Source organism: Sminthopsis crassicaudata, chromosome 2, assembly GCF_048593235.1.
Source record: "Sminthopsis crassicaudata isolate SCR6 chromosome 2, ASM4859323v1, whole genome shotgun sequence".
NCBI lineage: Eukaryota > Metazoa > Chordata > Mammalia > Dasyuromorphia > Dasyuridae > Sminthopsis > Sminthopsis crassicaudata.
In genome coordinates this window covers 615,341,102-615,353,549 of record NC_133618.1, presented here as the reverse complement: position 1 = coordinate 615,353,549, position 12,448 = coordinate 615,341,102, and the positions used below count along the sequence as shown (strand labels likewise).

At 37.0% G+C, this 12,448-nt stretch overlaps 1 protein-coding gene across 4 annotated transcripts in view; it reads right to left on the bottom strand.

The window, feature by feature from the left end:
- The window catches only part of ARHGAP22 (Rho GTPase activating protein 22), a 400,236-nt gene that overhangs the window by 261,115 nt on the left and 126,673 nt on the right, over positions 1-12,448 (bottom strand). For all 4 annotated transcript variants that reach the window (XM_074296121.1, XM_074296123.1, XM_074296122.1 and 1 more), the window contains exon 3: positions 5,328-5,415. In XM_074296121.1, coding sequence (XP_074152222.1) covers positions 5,328-5,415 — 88 coding nt within the window. The remainder of the gene's footprint in view (positions 1-5,327; positions 5,416-12,448) is intronic.

Below are 12,448 nucleotides of genomic sequence, written 5' to 3'. Positions count from 1 at the left end.
AATTTTTAAAGCTCTTCCAGGGGTTCTCTTTGAGTCTGAGATCATTTTTCTTTGAGGCTTCATATGTAGCCATTTTGACACTATTGTCCTCTTCTACATTTATACCTTGATCCTTCCTATCACTCACATAGTTGAAATCTTTTTTGGATGGAGGAGATGGCTAATTTTTCTGCCTTTTTTGTGAGTTGGTGTTTTTAGATGAGAATTTCAGTTCTGGTCTTGCACTGTTGATGATTTTTTTGTCTGTGTGCTGGAGCTCTGGGTCTTACTGATGACTTTCAAAGGCCTTCATGGTTTGGTTGCTTGCTTTCTCTGGAGGACAGGCAGTTTTTGGCTCATACTAGAGACTGGGTGGGGTCTCCACTTTGGCCTCCCTTGGATATGGGGTTTAGCTGCTGACCTGCTCCAGGGGTGGGGCCCTGCTGCTGGGTTACTATGATAACAGAATCTTTCTAATGGCTAACCCTGAAGGAGGGATTTGTTGCTAGTCTTCCCCAGGGGTAGGAGCCTACTGCTGGTTGCTATGGAAAAATAGTTTTCTGCTGGCCAGCCCCAGGGAGTGGGCCTTTAGTGCAGGTCAGCAATAGGGTCAAGGGCTCAATGGTGGATTGTGCTGAGGGTGGGATCCCCACTGGTCTGGGATCTTGCTGCATGCATAGACTGTTCACTTGTTTATGGGGCTGCTGTTTTGCAGGATGCTAGGGTCTCGCTAGGGGATTGCCCCAGCCTTGTAGCAGGGCCCCTGCTGTGAGGATGACTGCTGAAGACCTTGATCCCCTCCCCTCCCACTGAGATAGACCTTTCCTGCTGGGCTGATGTGCTGTTTCCCTGCAATTCTGAGGCAACTGTTTGGAAGGGAATTTGGGAGGGCTTCCTAGGGTTCATTTCTCACTTTGCCATCTTGACTCTGGATTTTCATCTCCATACAGGGGCTTCTTGGGAAGTTTGATTGAAGATTCTAAGAACTTTTATAACTCATACAGATCTTGGTCTTTGGACCAGAAGGACTAACCTTCAGCCACCCTAGAGTCACCTGAGTCCACATAAAGATCCCTATTTTCCATACTTTTCGGATTGCTTAAAGATTCTGAATGCACAAGGGGGCTCAATGACACATTGTCAAGCCATCTTTTCTTACCTCTTTGATCTTCTGTTCCAAGAAGTACCTTAGGAATGGACCATAAAAAATAAAGGCAAATTCTAACCTTGTGATATTGCTATTTCAGTGAAACAGAATTGTTATTAATACCCCCAAACTTGAGGCAACAACATGGTTAGTGGGTAGAATAGCCTTCTAGCAGGGAGGTCAAGGTCCAAGTTCTTTTTCCTTTGATTAAAATTTCCTGCTGAGTGACAACAGTCAATCAAGTTTCTTCTCTGAGTCACAGGTAGCTCCTTTAGAAAGCAGAGATAATATCCATACCTATCACCCATCTCACATAATTATTGGGAGGCTCAAATGATATAATAAATATATAATATTACACAAACTTTAAAGCACCAAAATAACCATGTCATTATTTTTGTTGTGTTGTTGTGGTTTTGTTATTGTCATTACTATAGCTACTGTCATGTAATATTATTCTTTCCATATTATTGGTTCTAGTGTTATAAGTCCTTTTGTGGTTCTTATTAAACCCTTAGATTGATTCAACACAGTCCCCACAATAAGAAATGTCATATTATTAACAGCTGCAAAAAAATTAAAAAGCTGAGATATTATTAGATATGAATTACTCGAGAGGCAGAACATAAAATAATCTATCAGCTGATCAATCATTCTTCTCTCACAGATCATGCTTTCTCTGCCAATTAAAAACTGTGGTCTCTAGATGCATGCTTTATTAACATTCTCTTATTCTTCTTTTGTTAGATATCATTTTGCTCTAAACTCTTGGTTATTGGGTTAAAAAAGCAGCCCATATTCATCCTGGAATTATCAACTTTTCATCATAGATTTGTATTATATATGCATACATATATCCATATGTGCATATTCAAATTACTCTCATTTTTTATTTTAGCAATCATTTCCCATCAAAGACTACCATTTTCATATACTGCCAGGTGAGCCCATATTAAAGTTATTTGGAAATAAAGAATTTCAGAATAAAACTTACTAATATTTTCATGTCAAAGGCAATAATCTAATCATCAAGTCAAGGAATATTTACTTATTTATTGCAATTTGTACCCTATCTATTCCCAAAATGATTTTCACTTATATTAAACGTAATGTAAAACAGAACAAAAACACCAAGAACAGTTAAAAAAAAACAATTAAAAGGAATAAAGGAATACATATTATCAAGCATTTAGGATTAATTTATTATGATACTTGGGCATTAAGTTTAATTCTGAGTTTTTAAAAATAATTATACCTGAAGATTTGAGTTTGTACTTTTTCAGATTGATACTGAGAATGAATATGAAAAAATGATATACAATATCCATGAGTTGATGCTATTTATTGATGACTATGATCTAAACTTTTTTTTGCTATTGAAGAAAGAACTTGCACCACAAAGAATATTTTAGTAATCTTTAAACTATAGCCAAAAGCTGTTATCACTGTGATTCCACATTTGACCAAAGGTGGGGACAAACAATTGGAGAAAGAAGTATCCTTTAAGTTACAGAGGCTTAGTTTTAGGTAGCAAAGAGAGAATCTAGGTTCCTATAGTCCACTTGGATGAAAGAAAGAATAGTTTAGATAAGATGCATGAATATCCAATCTGATATTTACCTTGATCCTTAAAGACTGATCCAAGTAACAAACATTTTGGATGCTCTGTTTCTCAGATTAGCCTTAGCAAGAGCATATGAATTCTCTAGAAGGATTTGTTTATGCAAATAAACTGGAGGAAAAAGGGAGAAACTCCTAAAACCTGTATAACTTGAAGCACTCCTGAATGAGCCTTTGACATGCACACATTTAGAAATCTTTCCTTATCCTTTCTCCCAGCCTTTCACTGGCACCAAAGGCACTGTTTTGATCTCCTTGAAGAGATTACATCTGGTTCCAGAATTCTTTTTAATCCCTAATTCACTTTGCTCATTTGTAAAATACCCATTTACACTTTTGTGACTGGAAAGTCTGTTTTTTCATTGTGAATGACTTTTCTATTATTGATTGATTTCCTTTAAAATAGAATTTTAGCAAATAGATTTTATTCTTTACCCAGATCTATTAAATCTACTCTTCTTTTCTGATTTAATTCTAAAGCACTCTTATCTAACAGCAAAAACAATTTGACTACTTACAGGCAATTGGGAGACTACACAAAATATATTGGGGTAAATTAAGTTTCTGAAGCCCTTTAAGATACATAATTCTTTTAAAAATTCATGAAATTTAATTATCCAGATCATTGAAGTAGGAATGAGATGAAAAAACAAGAGTACTTTCCAGTTTACAAACAGAGGGACTTGTAATCGTCATACCAATTGCTTAAAAGAAAATGGCTCACAATTACGATGTATTTACTATTTAACTTGGATATTGCTTGATTTTTACAGATTTGCTTGCATATTGTCTCCTTATTAGATTGTAAACTTTTTGAGGACAGGGACTTTTACCTGTTTTTGAATTTCTGCACAATGCCTAAGACATAGTAGGCACTTAATAAGTGATTATTGATTAAAAGTTTATTGTTTGACACTGAAGAATGATGATTTTTAATTAGAGCAGGAGTACAAATAAAGGTTAGGTGTATTATTGTCTATTTGAAGAAACTGGCTCACTTAAAAGGCAAATTTCACCTTCCCAAGTGCAGACAACAGTTTTATTCAGGTCTTAAGCCACTGTAAAATCCATTTAAAAAGAAAATACTTTTACTGAGTTCAAAAACAATTATCCTAATCACTCTGAACTGGAAGGAACTTTAAAAATTAATTTTAACTTTAAAATATTACTGTCAAAATGATAGATATTAAAAATTAACTTCTTATTTGCAATTCCCCCTTTTCACCCTAAGACTCAAAATAAGTGAGATTTTTGATGACTTTTCTCTGTCCTTGTGCAAGCCTACTTTGCTAAACTTCAAATGAGCTAGTTTTATATCAAAGGGGAAATAGCTGTTATAATAACTCATCTTGTGTTAACACCTTTAGGGATTCTGCAATTGAATGAATTCAGAGGCTAGAAGGGAGCAGGTATGACTATTATGTTGAGAGAATATAGTGGCCTTTCTAAGACTATATCAGTTACCATATTTAAATTTGGAAAGTCGGTGCAATCATTGGGAGTGCACATGGGTTGGGCTCTTTGTGAATCTATAAACTCATTGACACAGGATGGAGAGATAGGGAGAAAGATACCCTCTGGTACGCTGAGAATGGCAGGGAGGGTTTGTGGTCAAAGGAGATGGCTTGGGGTGCCAAGATGTGTGTGTGTGTGTGTGTGTGTGTGTGTGTGTGTGTGTGTGTGTGTGAATTAATTTAACAAACTCTGGGAAGGCAGTCAGGAAAGTTATGCAAATACACAAGCCTTGTTAGTTATGGCTAGGATGATAGGGTGTACCAGAGTCTAGGCAACAACAACATTATTGCTGTGACTATGTATCCTCAGGTCCAGTAAAAGCTGAAATTACAGACCTATTAGAAGCATGTCACCATAGTTCCAATGATCTTGTGATGAAGAGAGCCATCTACCCCAGAGAGAGGACTGTGGGAACTGAGTGTGGACCACAACATAACATTCTCATTCTTTTTGTTGTTGTTTACTTGCATTTTATTTTCTTTTTCATTTTTACCTGTTTAATTTAATTTTTTGTGCAGCAAGATAATTGTATAAATATATAGGCATATATTGCATTTAACATATTTCTACCATGTTTTATATATATTGGAGTACTTGCTATCTAGGGGAAGGGATAGGGATAGGGGGAGGGGAATTGGAACATAAGGTTTGCAAGGGTTAATGTTGAAAAATAATCCATGCATATAGAAGCATGTCACCTTTAAGGTATGTTCCAGAGGGATTAGAACTGGGACGTTTTGTTTTGCTTATTTCTACTTAATTTTTAAAATTCTTGATGGTAACACCATAAAATGAAACAACTCTGTTGATTCTACCTGACAGATGGGAGCTAATTACTATGCAGAGATGAGTGACAATTTAAAATTTTTTTTCAAACAGATTCTAGGTACTGGATAGAAACATTATGAGATATTGATTATTCTTGTAATCAGCAATTCCAAATCAGAAGCAATTCTCAAGAGATCATGTCCACCTGATATCACCAGGGATCTTCTCTGTGGAATCATAACGCCTGACCTTTCTGAAGATAGAGAAAGATAATAAGGTAGATAAGGTAGATGCCTACCTGGGGCAATCTCAAAGAGGTGCTTCCCTGGTTCCTCAGGATTGGGAAGGAGCTCAGTCACCTGATTCCCTTGGAGTGGAATAAATCCCTAAAGTGGACACAAAAACAAACATGAAAGGGCCATGAGGAGGAGGAAAGAACAGAAAGATGATGGGCTGAAGGTTCAGGGTCACAGTATGATTGGCTCAGGATTTCCTATGTTCTGTGAGATGGAAGATTTATATGAAAGAAGATTTTTAAAAATTAGAGAAAGCAGAGTTACCGATATCTACAACTCAGCTCCCTAATTCTACAGATAGGGAAAACAAGTTGAATGAAGTGATCTGCCTAAGCACTGCATAGCTACTGAGGAGTGATCAGTTGTAAAAATTAATGATAAAGATGGTGGTAGTGGCAGTAATGATTATGGCGTATCTAAAGGCACAGTACCTAGAGCCCAAATTTGGAACAAAGAAGACCCGAGTTCAGCCCCTGTAATGGTAATTTCTTAGTTTTGTGACCCTGAAAGTCACTAAATGCTCTCAGTCTCAGTTTTCTCATCTGTAAAATGGGGACAATTTAATCTTCCCAACAACTCTCAAAGGTTTGTTGTGAGGAAGAAATAAGACAACACATATAAAGTGCTTTAAGTCCTCTATAAATTACACCTTCCAGTTCTCAGATAGAAGTGGTCTGTCTCTACATCTTCACCTCTGCCTCCATACAGACTTCAAAGAGCCAACACATCCCTTTGGGCTCTTGGAGCAGTACATGTTACCAGGTTCTGCTTGCCTTCCTTAACCAGTGTCCATCAACAACAACCTCCATACAGCAGCAACAAATTGAGTTTGCTGCAATATATAGATTAGAAGCTGAACACCATTCAGACCCTTTTACTCTTCTTTACTGAATAGTCATTTGTACTGTTCCATCATTGAAGAGAATTTATAAATTTGTTTTTAGAAAGCTTTGGAAATGAGAGCCACGAATGGAAAGGTGCCATTGCTGGTTGGGTTGATCAATTCTTAATTAATTCTCTTTTAGGACTGTCATTACCTTCACATAACCTTGTTCACATGTACCCAGTTATACTGCCCTGTAATTTCATGGGAATCAATAAATATTCATTAAATACTTACTATATGCCTGGTACTGAGCTAGGTGCTGGGAATATCAAGATAAAAATAATGTGGTAGCAACTGTTAGGCTGGGAAGGTTTTCTGTTGGGAGACTTATAATTTATCATTGATTCAATGAAAGAAAGTCAGGTTCTATGTCTGGCTCCAATCCAGAGTGGTCCTATAACTTTGATCTGATCTTTTAATCTTTCTACCCTACTATTCCCCATCTATAAAATGGAACTATCAACAATGACCTCTTCAAAGTGTTAATATAACGGATAGTAACAACCTCAGCATTGTGAGAGGCAGTATATCACAGAGGAAGCTGTCAAGAACGAAACCCCAAGAGCCAGTTTCCAGGTAATTGCTAATCAGTTTATCCTCCTTGCTTTTAGTGTGATCCTGAAAAAAATCTCTGATTCTTTGTTTCTTAGCATTCTGATCCATAAAGTAAGAGAATCAGTTTGATGACATCTTTAGTTTCTTCAAGTTCTAAATTTTTGATATTTTGTATGGAAAATCCATCTTGCTCCTAGTGGTGACTTTATTTCTAAAATACATTTCATTATGCTAGTTTGCATAGTAGATAGATAGACTGCCAGACCTGGAGTCAGGAAGATTCATCTTTCAGAGTTCAAAACTGCCCTGAGACACCTTATGACCCTGGACAAGCCACTTAGCCATGTTTGCCTCAGTTCCTCATCTATAAAATAGGCTGGAGAAGGAAATAACAAACCACTCCAGTATCTTTGCCAAGAAAACCCCAAATGGGATCACAAAGAGCTGGACACAACTGAAAAATGATTGAACCACCACAACAGATGTTTTCTGACTGTAAATAATAAATCATTCTGGTGTTTCAGAATATACAACAGCTGCTTTTTGTATCTCATTTTTTTTCATAGAAATCTTTGTTACTTCATCATTTTTTATCATGTGCATGGCCTTGTAACTAGCAGGTGGTCAATAAATATTAGTGGAATGGACAAGTTAATGGATAATTCTACTCAAATCAATGGAGAACCTTCATTTCAAATTCAAGAGAAGGATGGACAACTTGTACATAGATAAGTGAAGATAAAATTCTCTAGTGCACATAGCATTCCTCTATGAATGCTTATTGGAGGGCATGAACAGTATTTGCACAGGGAGAGATTACATTCTGCAGAGATTTGAACCCACATTAATAAGAATACATATCTGTTGAAGAATTGAGGAAAGTCTCCTAACAAAAGAATGTTGCTGTTGATTTATCATCATTTTGAGTAATTATCAATTAGTGACAGGTATACATAGTGACATTCACCTTCACTTACCTGAATTCCCTTATGACAATTACATGCATCTGTGAAATTTCTTCCTGAGTTTAAGGGTCTCACAAGTAGGAAAGAAATCGATTTTTTTCTTACTACAAAACAAATTGACTCCTATGAGGATTAGCTCTAAACTTTGCCTCATTAATCCTAATACCAAATGGGTTAGATCCAACTAACAAAGGGCATGGAAATGGAGGTAAAGAGTTATTTCAGTTCAAATGGTGTAGTCCAATTTGAAAAGGCTTTTCCTGCAAGTATGTAACTATTATGTTATATTTCCTAATAAAAATATTAGAACCTGGCATGAAAACACCCAGGAAATCAGAAGAAAAGGATGCGGACTAGGAATCCAGAGGGAATGAAAAGCACCACAATAGCTCCTAGCATACAAAATGTTATTCAGCCCAGGGGGTTTTCTCAGAAAAGATAATGGAGGGCTTGGCTGCTTGCTAGTCCAGTGGATTAAGACTTTCACAGGTAATAAATGTCTGAGGCCAGATTTGAATTCAGGAAGCTGAGTTTTCCTGACTCCAGGCTAGGTATTCTATCCATTGCACCATCCAGCTGCTATCCTTAAAGCTAGTATTGGTTTTTAGCAAGACAAAATCATCAAATGACTCTAATTCAGAATCTATTTAGTTCACAGAAGTAAAACTTCCTTTACTCGGTGACTCCGGAGGGATGACAATAAGATCAATGCCAGATGACCCAGAGGAGATTCTTCTTCTGATGATGTTATTATCATGTCACCCAGGGGAGGAACATTTTTAACAGCTGATCAGCATGGTGATATGGGATACAGTTTTTTTTTTTTTTTTCCCTTTAGGATCATGTTAGACATAATTTATGGAATCAACCACAGCAACAGGAATGATTCTTGGTTTAATTCTTTGATTGCTAGCATAGCATACTGGGGGCAACCTTCAAATCAATAGAAATCTAACAGAGGTTCAAGGTACTCCATGGGACCATATTCACTCAAAGTCCTAACTCATGAATTCTTAATAAATGTGCATATCTTTGTCAGCTGAGTAAAGACAATTAAATTAAAATTCAAAACTAAGGCTAGCAAGAAAACTAGCAGTCTTCCCTAAATACGTGACCCATCAATGGGAAAGGTGCACAAAGAAGAAGCATGTGTGTAGGTGCAAATATGAGGGGAAACATCACAATCTGATTCTGCAGGTCTAGAGATATTTCCTGATGATGTCCTCACTTGCTCTCACTGGGAAAATCCTCTACAAGTCTCTTTTCCTGGCTGCTGTTACACCAGATGCAGATTGCATAGCCTCTGCTGGCTAGTGATTTCTTGGTCCCAGTCTCTGTGATGCCTCCAGGCACAGTTCTACTGGACACATACATGACTGTGGAATGTCGAACTTGAACTTCAGCATCTGGCTTCAGCTAACGGCCTTGGCTATGGGCCTTGAGGATCTGGAACAAGGGGCAGCACTGTCTCTACCACTGAGGTCATAGGGTGTGTTTGACTTTTTCATGAAGACAGTGGACTTTGCCATACTCTTTTACTTACTTCAGAGACCAAAGGCCTTTTTTAAAAAAAGAAATTTTAGGAAAACAGTCCTTGTTTCTGCCATGGGATGGACAATAGCTTCCCCTAGGAGAGAGAAAAGACCCCAAACCCCAGAACTTCTTGGATTTTTTTCCTAGAGGAGTGAATTGTTCTATTTCTTTCAATCTTATTTACAAGGCTTCTTTTCTACAGGAAGAGATTCTTTGCCTCAGGCAACAAGTTTAGAAAACAGAGAAAAATAACTCTGCTAAGTTGCTAGAATCCGCAGGCTCCTCTGTCTTTGGAACTGGACTGCCTGGTTCAAGGACTCAGATCTCTGGAAAAAAAAAACAAAAACCTGTCCTTAATTTTGGTTTCCCCATACCTCCTGACTGAAACTAGACTAAATCTAGTTATCTTGTATGAAGGTGCTACTCTGATCACAGTGTATCAGCCTGCAACTGTGATTAGTTTGTATTAAGACCAAGTCTTTAAGATCCACTTAGTTTTCTACTCTTTGGTTTTAGGGCATTTTCAGCTCAATCATAATTGATCTGGGTCCTCAAGTAGGAAAATTCCTGACACAAGTAGAAGCTGGGCTCTCTTCCTAACTACTTTTATGCCTTTCTCTCTAACTAACTTCTGCCCTCTTTGTAGCTGGAGAGCCATCTCCAGTTGTCCTGATCTATATCTGGCCATTGGATCTAGATGGCTCTGGAGCAGAAAATGAGACAGCCTTTTCTCACTTAAACCTAATTCACTTAGTTGTCACAGCATCACCTCCCTAACGTCATGGTCTTCTTGGAGAACGAAGGACAAACAACAACTTTGTAGTTGAAGCAAAATTCAGTTTACTGGAAAAGCTTGAGTAAAGAAAAAGTAGGTTATATTACTGTGTCTCTGGGAAATCATACATTAAGAGGAAGAGATGTTAAGGAATGGATCTTTTTCAGAAACTTCTCTGATACTAGATCTTTTGCTCTAAGGTTCTTGAAGAACCAACTTCTTGTTATTTTCCTTCTCTGCAGCAGACTTTTCTTTCCTTCCTCTCAAAGGCTTTGGAAATGCCGTATTTGTTCTGAGTCCAGACCTTCACCACCTCTCCTTTTTGTTCTGGACTTAGTCCTCTTATACAAATTTCTTAGAGTAGATCTTCCAATTCTCCCATGGATAACTTTGACTCACTCAAGGAAGTATACAGACCTTGGTCACACTCAATTCTGATTATTTGATTAATTTTAAAAAATTATTTTCTTTTTTTTTTTTTTTACCTAGTTAAGGGATTAGAGTTAACATGGAACAGGTTCAATCTCCACTCCTACATTAGGATCATAGGTTGAGATCTGGAGGCAGTAGAGGCCATTGAATCCAACCCTCTCATTTTACAGAACTGAGGCATAGACTTCCCAATATTAAAATGTTTGTTCTCCTGATTCAAAGCCTAGCAACTTCTAAAGTTGACATATCTATCTACTGCACCAACTAGTTGTCTCTAATTTCCCCTGGTCCCTCAAATTTAAAACACTTTCTACTCTCCCATATGATTGTTGGAAAAGATGCATGTTTGAGTACATACACACCCCCTCTCACACCTTTTCTCCCTAGTAAATTCAGAGGTCAAGGTTTTTGCCTAAGTTAACCAGCCACCTTCCTGGCTTTTTATCCATCCAAATGGTGGAGGCTTTGAGTTTACTCTTATGCTAATAAGGAAGAATTGTTGTAATCAACATGAGCAAAGAGTAAGGTAGATAGAAAAGTATTCTGAGTATATTGTTATCATCCTGCATTTCTTCTTAAAGTACAAATGGAGAAATCACCTTATAAATGATTCAGTGTGTCCAAATCCTGTTGTCTAATAATGTGGTGACATGCTGAGTGATGAGAAACCTGACAAATTTTGTTGGTCAGTCTTCCTTAATCTCTTCATGTCATCCTTACCAGTACCATTCTTTTAGGCTGAGAGTTTGTATAAGGCTGATGAGGAGTAAAGGTGACAGTTTAGATAAAACTCCTGTCTACAAATCCCTTAAACTCAAGTGCAATAAATGAAGACGTATCATCAGAGATAGTGTGTGGCTGCCTGAAAAGCAAATAATCAATACAAAGCCATGATTGCTGCTATTCCATGGAGTTTAGATGGGATAAGAGTAATTCTACCTTTTATTTGGAGTTTTTCCTGATGCTCCAGCTTCTGGAGTCCTCCAAACCCAAATTACCTTGTATTAATTTTGTTTATATTCTGAACTTACAACATGTGAAGCAAATCTTTCTACTGAGGAAAAAATATTCTCCAATTCTCCTTACCTCACAAAGCCAGGAGAATGACTGCATATACTCTCCATTCTCTTCTGCTACTACTTTTGCCCATTCTTCCACTACCCTTCTTCAATGACCTTTCCTCTTTTAAAGGACATAGAGTCACACATATCACTCTCTACCAGTCTTGCTGCCATCATCTACAAACATTAAGGTTTTTGCCCTAATTTTTTCAATAACTTTTCAATAACTTTCAATAACTAAATCTAGTTATCATGTATGAAGGGGCTACTCTGATCATAGTGTAACAGCCTGCTACAGTAATTAGTTCATATTAAGACCAAGTCTTTAAGATCCACTTAGTTTTGATCTGATTCATGGTTTTTCTCTCCATTCCCAGTCATCAACTCCATAGCCAACAATATTCACAATCCCTTTAAGAATTAGAAAAATTCATCCTCTTCAATTCTATCAACTCCTTCTCTTTAACTACTCATAAGGATAGTCATACCGTAGATATTAACCGTCTCACAGAATTGGGTCACTTCCAAAGTATTAAAGTATAAAACGTTATCCTCTAACCATGATCTCCTATACTACTTCTCCACACTCATTCACACCAAGCTTACTTTTTTTCTTTGTCATGACTTATATTCCTTTCATCTATCTCATTTCTCTAAATTCATCACAATTACTTTGGTTCCACTTACTTTAATACCCAGCTTAGAACCCATTCATACTTTAGTAACTACTAGATTAACTCCTAAGTTTTATTTTCTTCAGGTTAAATGCACTCATTTCCTTCAACTGTTTTCATGAGTCTCCTCTGAATATAGGAGGAGTCTCTAAATTCTTTCAAAATAATTTTAAAAATATCATTATACTCTGGATGTTGTCTTAGGAGGACAAAGTGTATCAAAAATCTTAATATCCTATCTT